We start from the raw sequence: 17,500 nt of genomic DNA on the forward strand, positions 1-17,500 counted from the left end.
TTCAGACTCGGTTCTGCAGCAAGTGGATTTTCTGAGCTCCACATTCAGATTATTAACATCTCCTGCATGTAGTTCACACCTGTGAGGTTGTCCGATTTTGCTCGAGTAGAAGCATCTGAGACTGAGTTTTACGCCAGCGTCTAAACCACTGCCATTAAACCCAAACACTCACCTTTACACCTGAAACAACCCAGGGACAGAAAATACGGACTAAAGAAGGAAATGGGGTGGATGAGAGGATGATGAGAGGATGATGTGTGAGTGACAGGATTATGTGTGAGTGAGAGGATGATGAGAGGATGATGTGTGAGTGAGAGGATGATGAGAGGATGATGAGAGGATGATGTGTGAGTGAGAGGATAAAGATAGGATGATGAGAGGATGATGAGAGGATGATGTGTGAGTGAGAGGATGATGAGTGGATGATGTGTGAGTGAGAGGATGATGAGTGGATGATGTGTGAGTGAGAGGATGATGAGAGGATGATGTGTGAGTGAGAGGATAAAGATAGGATGATGAGAGGATGATGAGAGGATGATGTGTGAGTGAGAGGATGATGTGTGAGTGAGAGGATGATGTGTGAGTGAGAGGATGAAGATAGGATGATGAGAGGATGATGTGTGAGTGAGAGGATGATGTGTGAGTGAGAGGATGAAGATAGGATGATGAGAGGATGATGTGTGAGTGAGAGGATGATGTGTGAGTGAGAGGATGAAGATAGGATGATGAGAGGATGATGTGTGAGTGAGAGGATGTGTGAGTGAGAGGATGATGAAATAAAGAGATGTGTATTACTGTATGAATAGAGCTCGCTGTAATGATCACATTAATCACTGGTTTAACGGAACAGAACGCTTCCACACATTATAAAGCAGCACACACTGGTATCTTACTTTTTATTATTATTTTATTTTTTAAAGTCATGAGAAGTCACTGAACGGCGATCATGACATCATAACGTGGGTGTGATTTTTTTGTGTGTGTGTGTGTGTGTGGGGGGGGGGGGTTAGGAGATTTTATCACTTGATTGGCTTTATTTGGATTAATTCAGTGTTTGTGTTAATTCGGTGCGCGCTCCTGTAAAGAAAACGTGGTGTGAAGGATAATCTGACCTAACACTATGCTTACGGAATTGTGCATAATTAAGATACGCCTCTGTTTTACACAATCTCCGCCCCCACATGTGTAACTCTTATGTAACTTTTGAAGTGTTTAAGTTTGTAGTTAGTTCTGAGGTCTGAGCACTGATGTATGTGACTTCAGTATTAAATCCTCGCTGAGATATTACCTCTATTCTGAATATGACACTTGATCCCGTGCTGTAAATATTACACCAGAATGAAAGGGATCATGGACGAGGGCGTGTTAAAGACAGGATTGGAACACAGAGTTTGTGAACTTCTTTATCTTTTGAGCTTTCTCTTCCTGTTTCTGACCTCAGCTGTGTTTCTGATTATCAGTGGTGTGTGTGTGTATGAGATGTTAAACACACTTTTTGCAAATGTATTGTTTCTTATGTGTGTAAAACACTGACAATTTACAATAAATAATAATAAATACAATAAATAAACAATATCTTCATTAACATGGTTCATTTGTTTTTATTTGTGTGTGTGTGTGTGTGTGTGTGTGTGACAGAGAGAGAGATCTAATTTGAGTAATTGCTCATGTTTAACTCTGGTCTGCTGTAACACACTGTTTCTTTTTATTAGAAGTGAAATGTGACATCTTTTAATTTGTTATTAGACAAAAAGCTCACGTGCAACATTACTAAAATACTGTTAACGTTAACTTTAAAATTTACATTAAAAGTGTAAAAGGTGTTCAGTCCTCACACCAGCTGAGATGAGTGACTTTAGTGCTGATGTCACTGATCAGTTCATTCAGCCGAGACTCCAAACCATCCAACCGCTGAGAGTTTCCCATCAACTCCTCCCCCAACTTCTGTAGCCCTGCCTCCTTATCTGAGAGAGAGACAGACAGAGAGAGATAGACCGCGAGAGAGAAACCGAGAGAGAGAAAATATTTTAAAATGTGGTGCTTTATATTTCTTTTAAACTGTAACATGTACACTCCTAACCCACTGTCATCTGTGTGTCTCTCTGTGTCTCTGTACCTGTGAGTTGGTTCAGGATGTCGGCTGTGTCCTGAATCAGGTGTGTGACCTCAGTCTGTAGAGTCTGTAGGCGTTTTCCTGCTGAATCTGTGGTGTTGTTTACGTCTGTGTTCTCCTTCAGCTTCAACAACAGCTGCTGCAGTAAATCCAGGTCCTGCACACACACACAAAATAATGATGATGATGATGATAATAATAATAATAATAATAATAATTATAAACCCTAAAATATAAATAATAAAAAACAATCTGTGTTTACATTTTTTTTATTGGTTTCTGCTGCGAATCAGTTTGTTTAAAAGAATTATTGCAAAAGAACTGATTCATTTGGGAATCACCCATCAGTAGTGAGTGTGTTTATTCTGTGTGAGTGGTAGTGTAGTGTAGTGTGTAGGAGTGTGTAAATTTTGTGTAATGTGTGTTTTTTGGGTGTGTATGCAGTGACTCATTCATTAAATAATTATTTAATTGTTCTTTGTGTGTGTGTATGTGTGTTACATACCTGTGCTGCAGTGTTGGCCTCATGCTCCGCCCCCTCTGCCTTCTCCCCTGCCTCCTCCGCTAGTTCCCTTCCTCTCTGCACTTCCTCCTTCAGAGGGTCCAGCAGTGGCCGCAGTGTGTCCACTAACCCTAACCCCTTGTTCACTAGATGCTCCACGGGAAGCAGAACGTCCTCCACCTGCAAAGACACAACAGTTACAGATGGTTCAGGGTCAGAGATGGTACAGGGTTAGAGATGGTTCAGGGTTAAAGATGGTTCAGGGTCAGAGATGGTTCAGGGTCAGAGATGGTTCAGGGTTAGAGATTATGAATGTTAACGTACGTTCTGGATGTTGTTTCTGACTTGGTCAGTGATGTTGAGGTTGTGCTGCAGTTTCTCCTTCATGTCAGCGAGGGCGCTCTCGCCATCATTCAGAGACGCTAGAACACTATCACTGTTCTCCTGGAGACCCAGTGCTGTGTCCCTGCAAGGCACACACACACACACACACACACACACACACACATTAATAAATGTCTGATTCTGATTATAGTCTGATTAGTGTGTGATGGTAGTTTGCAGCCTGCTGTGTTAGTGTGTGTGTGTGTGTGTTAGCATGTTGTGCACCTGGCGTTCTTGGCATTCTGCAGTAATTGCTCCGCCTCCTGCAGCTTTGAACTGGCGTTTTTTAGGACCATGCTGGTGTCGGGCAATGAGGCAGCCACATTCTGAATCTCTTTCAGCTTCTTCTTTAGGGCGTCGACCGTCTCAGGCAGCTTCACACCCAACACACCTTCACACACACGCTGCACTGCTGCAGGGTCAGAGGTCGGGTCTACACACACATACACACACAAAGTGACTACAAATGCCAGAGGAAAGTCTCTGTGCTTTCACCATCATTAAAAATGTTGGGATCTATAAATATATATGAATATGTAAATTAAATGTAAAAATGCATAATCCCGTCTTCTCTGCTATATACATACTGTATATATACATACATAATTCCTACTTATGTATATTGTATATACTGTATATTAATACTTCTATTTCATGGTTATACTTATGTGCCCTATGTAGTGCCCTATGTAGTGAGCAAGGAGAGATTTTAAACAGAGCCTGTAACAGACCAGGTACTGATTTAAATATGCATAGAACTCACCTGATAGGAAGTCCTTCAGCTTCTTAACAAAGTCTTTAATGTCCTTCAGTCCATCATCGATGTCACCACGAGTACGCTTCATCTGATTGGACAGCTCATCTGCAGACAGTCTTACCTGATTGGTCGAGTCCTGGGACTTCTGAATCTGCATATCAGAGGGAGGAGTTTCAGTTTCACTACTGCTGTCAGCCATTGGGAGCTCTGTGTGTGTGTGAGAGTGTGAGAGAGTGTGAGAGAGTGTGAGTGAGTGTGTGTGTGTGTGTGTGAGTGTGAGTGTGTGTGTGTGTGAGTGTGAGTGTGTGTGTGTGTGTGTGTGAGAGAGTGAGTGTGTGTGTGTGTGTGTGTGAGAGTGTGTGTGTGTGTGAGAGAGTGTGTGTGTGAGTGTGTGTGTGTGAGAGAGAGATAGTTACCTGTGTGTATGCCTGAGTGATCTTGTCATTAAGTTGCTGCAGTTTGTCTTTCACCTCCACCGTGTCTTTCTCTGCCCTCTGGCTCCATGGTAACGCGCCCACGCACTTCTGTCCCTGAACACAGGGGGGCGCTTCGTCTACAGGACACAGCTCGCCCTCACACTGCTGTGGGGTACACGGCAACACACGCCTACTGCCACACACCTAATACACACACACACACACGCACACACACACACATTTACAGGTGCTGTTTGAATTATAAGTTGGTTAGTTATAATAGTTATATTGGTTAATTACATATGCAAATTTATGATAATTAGCTGACATTGAGTCATAATTTAGCCAAATTATTTATTGATGTTAATAGTGCTAATTATATTGTATTGTATATTGTATTTATATGTTGTCTAAGTGTTTATTCTCACCTGTGTGGCTGTAGGTGTGAGGTTGGGGTGGGTTGCCAGGTCCTTGAGGAGCGTCTGCAGGTTTTGCGTGTTGATTGGCTGTATGTTCTTCAGGCCTTTAATGGCATCATCTCTGACTGATGCTGAGTTGTCCACAGTGTCTGCTGCTCCGTTTGCACGTTTCACCGCGTCTGTGGATCTGTTGAAGGCATTTTTAACTGCATCCAGGACTCCTACAAACACACACACAGATACACACTGGTTTAAACGTATGGTAAGTGCACTATTTAAAGGAAACTCCAGTGTATTTCTCTCTCCACTGTGTGTGTGTGTGTGTGTGTGTGTGTGTGTGTATGTACCAGCATAGTTAGAGCTGTTGAAGTGTGTTGCTGCTTCTTTCTTGGCGTTGTAAATCAGGTGAAGGTCAGAGAGCTGTTCCTGGAGTCTGTGCAGCTCCACCTCCAGGTCTGGAGTATAAAGTACACCTGTACGCCTCAAATCCTCCTCCACCTTCTCCAACTCAGAGCTGTGAGAGCGAGAGAGAGAGAGGTAACACTGTGTGAGGACAGTACTGTGTGTGTGTGTGTGTGTGTGTGTGTGTGTGTGTGTGAGACTCACCGCAGCGGGTCTAAACGGTGTGTATAGTTGTCGTACAGGTCTTTGTCGTTAGGGAGCTGCTGCAGGGCAGTGATGATTCGCCGGAGTGTATGCTGTGCGTCTGTGATGCGTTGAAGTGTGTGGGGGGGGATTTGTGGGAGCAGTGTGTGTGTTAGTGTGTGTGTGAGCCGCTGCAGACGGAGCATGAGGTTCTGCAGCTCTGCGTCAAGCCAGAAGAAGCAGGATGGACAGACGGGGCAGTTAGGAAACTGAGCACAGTGACCACGCCCACACATGTCACACCTGTCCCCTACCACACCTGGCTTGCACACACACACACCTGTACGACGGTCACACTCCCCAGAAAGGCTGCCCACACGGTCACACACACATGCTGGGAGGATCAGAGACATATTATTATTGTTGTTGTTGTTGTTGTTGTTGTTGTTTATTACTTGTTAAATATGGTTACATTTTTAGAGAGAGTGCAATGCTGAGAGTGAGACAGGAGTCTTACCTCTACAGCCGGTTAGTGGGTCTCCATACGTGTTTTCTGGACAGCCGCTGCAGGTCCGACCCCCAAAACCAGGACGACACTCACACTGACCTGTTACCTACACACACACACACACACACGCACATGAGTATCTGTCAGAACATATTACAAACCATTTAAGATAGCGTGTGTGTTTTAATCAATTGTGATCATTACAGTGAGCTCTATTCATACAGCACTATATATCTCTTTATTTCATCATCCTCTCACTCACACATCATCCTCTCATCATTCTCTCATCATCCTCTCACTCACACATCATCCTCTCATCATCCTCTCACTCACACATCATCCTCTCATCATTCTCTCATCATCCTCTCACTCACACATCATCCACTCACTCACACATCATCCTCTCACTCACACATCATCCTCTCATCATCCTCTCACTCACACATCATCCTCTCACTCACACATCATCCTCTCATCATCCTCTCACTCACACATCATCCTCTCATCATTCTCTCATCATCCTCTCACTCACACATCATCCACTCACTCACACATCATCCTCTCATCATCCTCTCACTCACACATCATCCTCTCATCATTCTCTCATCATCCTCTCACTCACACATCATCCTCTCATCATTCTCTCATCATCCACTCACTCACACATCATCCTCTCATCATCCTCTCACTCACACATCATCCTCTCATCATCCTCTCACTCACACATCATCCTCTCACTCACACATCATCCTCTCATCATTCTCTCATCATCCTCTCACTCACACATCATCCTCTCATCATTCTCTCATCATCCTCTCACTCACACATCATCCTCTCATCATCCTCTCATCATTCTCTCATCATCCTCTCACTCACACATCATCCTCTCATCATTCTCTCATCATCCTCTCACTCACACATCATCCTCTCATCATCCTCTCACTCACACATCATCCTCTCATCATCCTCTCATCATCCTCTCACTCACACATCATCCTCTCATCATTCTCTCATCATCCTCTCACTCACACATCATCCTCTCATCATCCTCTCACTCACACATCATCCACTCATCATTCTCTCATCCTCCTCTCACTCACATCATCCTCTCACTCACACATCATCCTCTCACTCACACATCATCCACTCATCATCCTCTCATCCTCCTCTCACACACATCATCCTCTCACTCACACATCATCCTCTCATTCACACCTCATCCACTCATCATCCTCTCATCCTCCTCTCACTCACACATCATCCACTCACTCACACATCATCCTCTCACTCACACATCATCCTCTCATCATCCTCTCACTCACACATCATCCTCTCACTCACACATCATCCTCTCACTCACACATCATCCTCTCATTCACACATCATCCTCTCACTCACACATCATCCACTCATCATCCTCTCATCCTCCTCTCACACACATCATCCTCTCACTCACACATCATCCTCTCATTCACACATCATCCACTCATCATTCTCTCATCCTCCTCTCACACACATCATCCTCTCACTCACACATCATCCTCTCATTCACACATCATCCACTCATCATTCTCTCATCCTCCTCTCACACACATCATCCTCTCACTCACACATCATCCTCTCACTCACACATCATCCACTCATCATCCTCTCACTCACACATCATCCTCTCATCATCCTCTCATCCTCCTCTCACTCACACATCATCCACTCATCCTCCTCTCACTCACACATCATCCTCTCATCATTCTCTCACTCACACATCATCCACTCATCATCCTCTCATCATCCTCTCACTCACACATCATCCTCTCATCATCCTCTCACTCACACATCATCCTCTCATCATTCTCTCACTCACACATCATCCACTCATCATCCTCTCATCATCCTCTCATCATCCTCTCACTCACACATCATCCTCTCTTCATCCTCTCATCATCCTCTCTTCATCCTCTCACTCACACATCATCCTCTCACTCACACATCATCCTCTCTTCATCCTCTCATCATCCTCTCACTCATACATCATCCTCTCACTCACACATCATCCTCTCATCATCCTCTCACTCACACATCATCCTCTCATCATTCTCTCATCATCCTCTCACTCACACATCATCCTCTCATCATCCTCTCACTCACACATCATCCTCTCATCATCCTCTCACTCACACATCATCCACTCATCATCCACTCATCATCCTCTCTTCATCCTCTCACTCACACATCATCCTCTCATCATCCTCTCATCATCCTATCTTTATCCTCTCACTCACACATCATCCTCTCTTCATCCTCTCACTCACACATCATCCTCTCATCATCCTCTCACTCACACATCATCCTCTCATCATTCTCTCATCATCCTCTCACTCACACATCATCCTCTCATCATCCTCTCACTCACACATCATCCACTCATCATCCTCTCATCATCCTCTCACTCACACATCATCCTCTCATCATTCTCTCACTCACACATCATCCACTCATCATCCTCTCATCATCCTCTCATCATCCTCTCACTCACACATCATCCTCTCTTCATCCTCTCATCATCCTCTCTTCATCCTCTCACTCACACATCATCCTCTCACTCACACATCATCCTCTCTTCATCCTCTCATCATCCTCTCACTCATACATCATCCTCTCACTCACACATCATCCTCTCATCATCCTCTCACTCACACATCATCCTCTCATCATTCTCTCATCATCCTCTCACTCACACATCATCCTCTCATCATCCTCTCACTCACACATCATCCTCTCATCATCCTCTCACTCACACATCATCCACTCATCATCCACTCATCATCCTCTCTTCATCCTCTCACTCACACATCATCCTCTCATCATCCTCTCATCATCCTATCTTTATCCTCTCACTCACACATCATCCTCTCTTCATCCTCTCACTCACACATCATCCTCTCATCATCCTCTCACTCACACATCATCCTCTCATCATTCTCTCATCATCCTCTCACTCACACATCATCCTCTCATCATCCTCTCACTCACACATCATCCACTCATCATCCACTCATCATCCTCTCACTCACACATCATCCTCTCATCATTCTCTCATCATCCTCTCACTCACACATCATCCTCTCATCATCCTCTCACTCACACATCATCCTCTCTTCATCCTCTCACTCACACATCATCCTCTCACTCACACATCATCCTCTCTTCATCCTCTCATCATCCTCTCACTCACACATCATCCTCTCACTCACACATCATCCTCTCATCATTCTCTCATCCTCCTCTCACTCACACATCATCCTCTCACCATCCTCTCACAGAACTATTCTGTGTAAATCTTTCAACTTTTGAACCCTGAATACGGCTGATGGTCCCTAAGTCATAGTTCCAGGTTCCTTGTAGCCATAGCCACTTATGTGGAGGTGAAAGGTCGTACCTGGTCACAGGTGTTGCCGATGGAGTTCGTGAGGTCACAGTCACATGGCCGACATCCTGATGAGGAGTTCCAGAATCCCTCAGCACACCGGTCACATGACCTTCCTCCTGCATTTGGCTCACACACACACTGACCTGTCACAGCGTCACACACACTGTGGAGGGAACCGACTGGACTGCAGGAGCACTCTATACACACACACACACACACACACACAGTGATGATGGTGTTTGTGTGACCTGTACAGTTTGTGTGTGTGTATTTTGTGTTGGATAGTATAATATATATCTAAAAGTAGAAGGTCACTCACTGGAGCAGCCGAGTGGATTGTTCCTGCTGAGGCCGTAGTGTCCGGGTTTACAGAGCTCACAGCGTGCTCCTTCCACGTTCTCCTTACAGTGACACGCCCCCGTCACCTCATCACACTGACGCCCGGCCTCTGACCCCGCACTGTCACACTGACACCCTATACACACACACACACACACATACACATACAAATCATCAGCAAGATGATACACTTACAGAGACTGGCACTGGAGTGTGTGTGAGTGTGTGTGTGTGTGAGAGAGAGACATACGTAAGCATGCGTCAGGTCTCTGCATGTTGCTCCAGGGGTTCCTGTAATAGTTTTCAGTGCAGCGTTCGCAGTGTGTTCCTGTAGTGTGGTGTGTACACTCTTCACACACTCCACCACTCCTCCTCCCGCTGATCTCGTACAGATCATGGTCAAAGCGGCAACGCTGGGCGTGGTTATTACACTCACAACCTGTAACACACACACACACACACACAAACAGTTATTTAGGCAATAGTAGTATGTGTAAGTTAGTATGAATCAGGTGTGTGTAGTTGTTCAGGTGTGTGCAGTTGTTCAGGTGTGTGTAGTAGTTCAGGTGTGTGTAGTACTTCAGGTGTGTGCAGTTGTTCAGGTGTGTGTAGAAGTTCAGATGTGTGCAGTTGTTCAGGTGTGTGTAGTAGTTCAGGTGTGTGCAGTTGTTCAGGTGTGTGTAGTTGTTCAGGTGTGTGTAGAAGTTCAGGTGTGTGTAGAAGTTCAGGTGTGTGTAGTAGTTCAGGTGTGTGTAGAAGTTCAGGTGTGTGTAGTAGTTCAGGTGTGTGTAGAAGTTCAGGTGTGTGTAGAAGTTCAGGTGTGTGTAGAAGTTCAGGTGTGTGCAGTTGTTCAGGTGTGTGTAGTTGTTCAGGTGTGTGTAGAAGTTCAGGTGTGTGTAGTTGTTCAGGTGTGTGTAGTAGTTCAGGTGTGTGTAGAAGTTCAGGTGTGTGTAGAAGTTCAGGTGTGTGTAGTAGTTCAGGTGTGTGTAGAAGTTCAGGTGTGTGTAGTAGTTCAGGTGTGTGTAGTTGTTCAGGTGTGTGTAGTAGTTCAGGTGTGTGTAGAAGTTCAGGTGTGTGTAGTTGTTCAGGTGTGTGTAGTTGTTCAGGTGTGTGTAGAAGTTCAGGTGTGTGTAGTTGTTCAGGTGTGTGTAGTTGTTCAGGTGTGTGTAGTTGTTCAGGTGTGTGTAGAAGTTCAGGTGTGTGTAGTAGTTCAGGTGTGTGTAGTTGTTCAGGTGTGTGTAGTTGTTCTGGTGTGTGTAGTTGTTCAGGTGTGTGTAGAAGTTCAGGTGTGTGTAGTAGTTCAGGTGTGTGTAGTTGTTCAGGTGTGTGTAGTAGTTCAGGTGTGTGTAGAAGTTCAGGTGTGTGTAGTTGTTCAGGTGTGTGTAGAAGTTCAGGTGTGTGTAGAAGTTCAGGTGTGTGTAGTTGTTCAGGTGTGTGTAGTTGTTCTGGTGTGTGTAGTTGTTCAGGTGTGTGTAGAAGTTCAGGTGTGTGTAGTAGTTCAGGTGTGTGTAGTTGTTCAGGTGTGTGTAGAAGTTCAGGTGTGTGTAGAAGTTCAGGTGTGTGTAGTTGTTCAGGTGTGTGTAGAAGTTCAGGTGTGTGTAGAAGTTCAGGTGTGTGTAGTTGTTCAGGTGTGTGTAGAAGTTCAGGTGTGTCGTACGTTTGCAGGTGTGTGTGTTGTCTCTTTCTGCTGGTTGCCATGGAAGGTCGTTGTAAAGGTCAGCGCATCTCTCACAGTTCACACCTGCTGTGTTGTGTTGACAGTCACATGCACCATATACCTACACCACACACACATACACACACACACACAAGATTAGTTTAGCACTGGCGCATGAGATGACAGACACAGAGGACATGTCTTCCTTCACTCTGAACTCTGTGTGTATGTGTGTGTGTGCGTGTTGAATACCTCTGTGTTGGGCAGGTCTTTGGAGGTGGGGTCAGGAAGGCAGTGGTCAGCGTGGCCATGGCAGAAGCAGGAGCCAATCAGCTTCATCTCTTTCAGGGCATAGAAGCGTGATGGGTGTCGGCCAGGTGTGTAAGGCACCGCCCCAAACTGAGTCAGATTCACACGCAGCCCTGTATAACCTGACAGCCCTGTAACCGCAAATCAATCAATCAATCAATCAATCAATTCATCAGTGAGTCAAGAATGAATGGACCTATCAGAAACTTTAAGGCCTTGTTAGTGATGTGATTGTACGATGCTTACTCTCGATCTTCTGCTCATGTGGGAGAGGAACATTTGAGTACTGCAGCAGAGGGTGAAAATACACCTGAGACACACACACACACACACACACACTGTCAATCACTGGTATTAATGATCAGTAATCATATACACAATCGTATCCTCTGTGATCTTACCCTCTGGTCCTGGAAGGGGTTATTGGTGTTGGAGGGCAGTGTGTAGCAGTGGGGGTTGTCGAGGTCAGAGGTCATTGTGAGGACGTGAGGGAAAGTGGATTCACAGTCAGTGGCCATGTAGATCACCGGAGTCCACGACCTCCCGAAATCAGACGACCTCTCAATCACCAGAGCGTCCGGCCTTGGACCCTGGGGGGGAGGGGAAGTGTGAGAGTGAGTGTGTGTGTGAGTGTGTGTGTGTGTGTATGTGAGTGTGTGAGTGTGTGTTTATGTGTCTATATACCTTGAAGTACAGTAGCAGGTTGTTGATGTGAAACAGCTGTTTCAGGTCCAACTCTATAGTGACAGGACTCACATCTACACACACAAACACACACACACACACACACATACACACACACATACACACATATTAAACAAACACATTAAGGTTCAGCAATCAATCACATTGTAATGATTTTGTGTGTGTGTGTGTGTGTGTGTGTGTGTGTGTGTGTGTGTCTGACCTTTCTTGCTCTGCCACCAGCGCTCAGGTCCAGCTGCACTCAGAACGTTCTGGATTGTGTGTGCGTTTTGACCTGCTGCAGTTCTTGAGTCACATGGACAGCACTTCATCTTCCACTACACACACATATACACACACACACACAGTGAAGTAAGTAACATTGTAGCATCACTTCCCCCTGTGTCCCAGATTCCAACTTTAAGGACTTGGGACTTGATTTGGGACGTGGCCACAGTGGACTCCTGATGATGATGTTAATGTGACAGTATTAATGTGAGATTTAAATGAATAATACACTAAACAGAAACCAGTATCCAGTAAACCATCAATTTACTAAGGCATATTTTGCGCGGGCGTGTGTGTGTGTTTACCTGTCCTAAAGGTGTACAGAACACCTCGATGCCGGAGAGACCACATGTGGACGATGCTCTGAGTTCAGTCTCTCTGCCTATCAGTAAATCACCCAGCGGAGGATAACATGCCCCGCTCACACACTCCTGCTGCGCCATACACACTGATGCTAATGCTGCAACACACACACAGACACACACACACACACACACACACACACACACACACACACACAATTTAACTGACACAGCAAGGTGATGGGTTTGAATAAAAAACAGAATGTCTTTGTTTCTCACTGTCTGTCTGTCTAAATGTCTGTCTGTCTAAATGTCTGTCTGTCTGTCCCTCTGACTGGCTGTCTGTCTGAGTGTCTGTCTGTATTCATGATATAATACCCTGTAATATTAGTTATTAATAGCGTTATTAATACTAGTAATATGATACAGTACTTTATTAATATGCAATAAATATTAATATACAGTGTAATAATGTATGTGTAACTCTGTAGTGCTCTATATTACTCTACCAACACTGTAATACTCCACTGTAATACTCCACTATAATACTCCACTATAATACTCCACTATAATACTCCACTGTAATACTCCACTGTAATACTCCACTATAATACTCCACTATAATACTCCACTGTAATACTCCACTGTAATACTCCACTATAATACTCCACTATAATACTCCACTGTAATACTCCACTGTAATACTCCACTATAATACTCCACTGTAACACTCCACTATAATACTCCACTGTAACACTCCACTATAATACTCCACTGTAACACTCCACTGTAACACTCCACTATAACACTCCACTATAATACTCCACTGTAATACTGCACTGTAACACTCCACTGTAACACTCCACTATAATACTCCACTATAATACTCCACTGTAATACTCCACTGTAATACTCCACTATAATACTCCACTATAATACTCCACTGTAACACTCCACTGTAACACTCCACTATAATACTCCACTGTAACACTCCACTATAATACTCCACTGTAATACTCCACTGTAATACTCCACTATAATACTCCACTATAATACTCCACTATAATACTCCACTGTAATACTGCACTGTAACACTCCACTATAATACTCCACTGTAATACTCCACTGTAATACTCCACTATAACACTCCACTATAATACTCCACTGTAACACTCCACTGTAACACTCCACTATAATACTCCACTGTAACACTCCACTATAATACTCCACTGTAATACTCCACTGTAATACTCCACTATAATACTCCACTATAATACTCCACTGTAATACTGCACTGTAACACTCCACTGTAATACTCCACTGTAATACTCCACTGTAATACTCCACTATAATACTCCACTGTAATACTCCACTATAATACTCCACTATAATACTCCGCCACAATACTCCACTGTAATACTCCACTGTAATACTCCACTGTAATACTCCACTATAATACTCCACTGTAATACTCCATTATAATACTCCACTATAATACTCCGCCACAATACTCCACCGTAATACTCCACTATAATACTCCACTGTAATACTCCACTGTAATACTCCACTATAATACTCCACTGTAATACTCCACTATAATACTCCACTGTAATACTCCACTATAACACTCCACTATAATACTCCACTATAATACTCCACTGTAACACTCCACTATAATACTCCACTGTAATACTCCACTGTAATACTCCACTATAATACTCCACTGTAATACTCCACTGTTATACTCCACTATAATACTCCACTGTAATACTCCACTATAATACTCCACTGTAATACTCCACTATAATACTCCACTGTAATACTCCACTGTAACACTCCACTATAATACTCCACTATAATACTCCGCCACAATACTCCACTGTAATACTCCACTGTAATACTCCACTGTAATACTCCACTATAATACTCCACTGTAATACTCCATTATAATACTCCACTATAATACTCCGCCACAATACTCCACTGTAATACTCCACTATAATACTCCACTGTAATACTCCACTGTAACACTCCACTATAACACTCCACTGTAATACTCCACTATAATACTGCACTGTAACACTCCACTATAATACTCCACTATAATACTCCACTATAATACTCCACTGTAATACTCCACTATAATACTCCACTATAATACTCCACTGTAACACTCCACTATAACACTCCACTGTAATACTCCACTGTAATACTCCACTATAACACTCCACTATAACACTCCACTGTAATACTCCACTGTAATGCTCCACTGTAACGCTCCACTGTAACACTCCACTGTAATACTCCACTGTAATACTGCACTGTAATACTCCACTGTAATACTCCACTATAATACTCCACTATAATACTCCACTGTAATACTCCACTATAATACTCCACTGTAACACTCCACTATAACACTCCACTATAATACTCCACTGTAATACTCCACTATAATACTCCACTGTAATGCTCCACTGTAACGCTCCACTGTAACACTCCACTGTAATACTCCACTGTAATACTGCACTGTAATACTCCACTGTAATACTCCACTATAATACTCCGCCACAATACTCCACTGTAACACTCCACTGTAATACTGCACTGTAATACTGCACTGTAATACTCCACTATAATACTCTGCCACAATACTCCACTGTAATACTCCACTGTAATACTCCACTATAATACTCCACTATAATACTCCACTATAATACTCCACTATAATACTGCACTGTAACACTCCACTATAATACTCCACTATAATACTCCACTATAATACTGCACTGTAACACTCCACTATAATACTCCACTGTAATACTCCACTATAATACTGCACTGTAACACTCCACTATAATACTCTACTATAATACTCCACTATAATACTCCACTATAATACTGCACTGTAACACTCCACTATAATACTCTACTATAATACTCCACTATAATACTCCACTATAATACTCCACTGTAACACTCCACTATAACACTCCACTATAACACTCCACTGTAATACTCCACTATAATACTCCACTGTAATACTCCACTATAATACTCCACTATAATACTCCACTGTAATACTCCACTATAATACTCCACTATAATACTCCACTGTAATACTCCACTGTAATACTCCACTGTAATACTCCACTGTAATACTCCACTATAATACTCCACTGTAATACTCCACTATAATACTCCACTGTAATACTCCACTATAATACTGCACTGTAACACTCCACTATAATACTCTACTATAATACTCCACTATAATACTCCACTATAATACTGCACTGTAACACTCCACTATAATACTCCACTATAATACTCTACTATAATACTCCACTATAATACTCCACTGTAACACTCCACTATAACACTCCACTATAACACTCCACTATAACACTCCACTGTAACACTCCACTGTAATACTCCACTGTAATACTCCACTATAATACTCCACTGTAATACTCCACTGTAATACTCCACTATAATACTCCACTGTAATACTCCACTATAATACTCCACTATAATACTCTACTATAATACTCCACTGTAATACTCCACTGTAACACTCCACTATAATACTCCACTGTAATACTCCACTGTAATACTCCACTATAATACTCCACTGTAATACTCCACTATAATACTCCACTATAATACTCTACTATAATACTCCACTGTAATACTCCACTGTAACACTCCACTATAATACTCCACTATAATACTCCACTATAATACTGCACTGTAACACTCCACTATAATACTCCACTATAATACTCTACTATAATACTGCACTGTAATACTCCACTATAATACTCCACTATAATACTCTACTATAATACTGCACTGTAATACTCCACTGTAATACTCCACTGTAATACTCCACTGATACGATTTAGAATTTGATTTAGATTCTGAATTATACTGTATAATGTCTTATTGATATTAGGCAATACTTGTAATATACATTACTAACACACTATAATACTCAAATACTATCATATTAATACTACACTATACTAACATGCTGTAATACTGTAGAATACTGTATTAGAGCTCAGAGACTCAGTAACCTGTGTGTGTGTGTGTGTGTGTGTGTGTGTAATGGGATAATAAAGTCTTACCTGCGATGATCTGTAGAATAATCAGAGTCTTCATCCTGGAGAAATAAACACAACAGCTCTCTAACTCTCTAACTGTCTCCGCTCACTCGCTCCACTGCTTTTATCCACTGACACACCTGTGTTTCATTACTGTGACGGGTGTGGCAATGTGAGGAAGTGTGTCTCACAGCAATGCTGTAGTCATACACACACACACTCACTCACACTCACGTCTGGATGAGTCAAAACTCACTGACTTAAAAACATAAAAACACATCCTTAAACACTTAAACCTTAATCTCTAATTCCTAAACCCTACTCACTAAACCCTAGACTGTAGTCCCCTAACACTGACCTTCTGAAACCATCACTATAACCAAAGACTAATCCCCTAAACCCTAAACAGTAGCCCTAACTTTAATATTTTGTGTGCTAATATTTTGAAATGTTGTTGTGACACATTCAGATCAGCTACATTTCCATGAATGGTGCAGTATTTTAGTCTTTTCACTCTCCTGTCACGCTGCTGTAGCGTATTTCAGCAATAAAAACCTAGATGTTCATCTACCTCTTGCTAAACACGCGAGCATCATGTTTCCCAGTGTATACTTATGTACTTTTCTGTACTGTTATTGAGCACTAACTCTAACCGGGTTTCCTCTTACAGTGAGTGTTTGAGGTTTAAAATCCTCTCCTGA

General features: G+C 42.9%; 2 protein-coding genes across 3 annotated transcripts in view; one reads left to right on the top strand and one right to left on the bottom strand.

Annotated features, from left to right (window-relative positions):
- The window catches only part of pparda (peroxisome proliferator-activated receptor delta a), a 17,372-nt gene extending 15,791 nt beyond the window's left edge, over positions 1-1,581 (top strand). For both annotated transcript variants that reach the window (XM_053653162.1, XM_053653161.1), the window contains exon 8: positions 1-1,581. This exon is cut by the window's left edge and continues 2,288 nt beyond it. The gene's annotated coding sequence lies outside the window, so the exon portion shown is untranslated.
- Positions 1,582-1,683: 102 nt separating this feature from the next.
- lamb3 (laminin subunit beta 3) lies at positions 1,684-17,256 on the bottom strand. The gene is made up of 23 exons (XM_053652382.1): positions 16,824-17,256; positions 12,694-12,848; positions 12,324-12,438; positions 12,101-12,174; positions 11,818-12,006; positions 11,663-11,726; positions 11,360-11,547; positions 11,108-11,228; positions 9,701-9,889; positions 9,431-9,586; positions 9,121-9,308; positions 5,694-5,790; positions 5,358-5,570; positions 5,198-5,297; positions 4,939-5,105; positions 4,601-4,812; positions 4,173-4,376; positions 3,763-3,907; positions 3,225-3,432; positions 2,940-3,081; positions 2,619-2,795; positions 2,117-2,270; positions 1,684-1,964 (listed from the first exon to the last, which is right to left on the bottom strand). The coding sequence occupies exons 1-23, from the start codon at positions 16,855-16,857 to the stop codon at positions 1,825-1,827; spliced, it is 3,432 nt and encodes a 1,143-aa protein (XP_053508357.1). The 5' UTR covers positions 16,858-17,256; the 3' UTR covers positions 1,684-1,824.
- Positions 17,257-17,500: the final 244 nt, after the last annotated feature.

Source organism: Ictalurus furcatus, chromosome 21 (assembly GCF_023375685.1).
Source record: "Ictalurus furcatus strain D&B chromosome 21, Billie_1.0, whole genome shotgun sequence".
NCBI classification, from domain to species: Eukaryota; Metazoa; Chordata; class Actinopteri; order Siluriformes; family Ictaluridae; genus Ictalurus; species Ictalurus furcatus.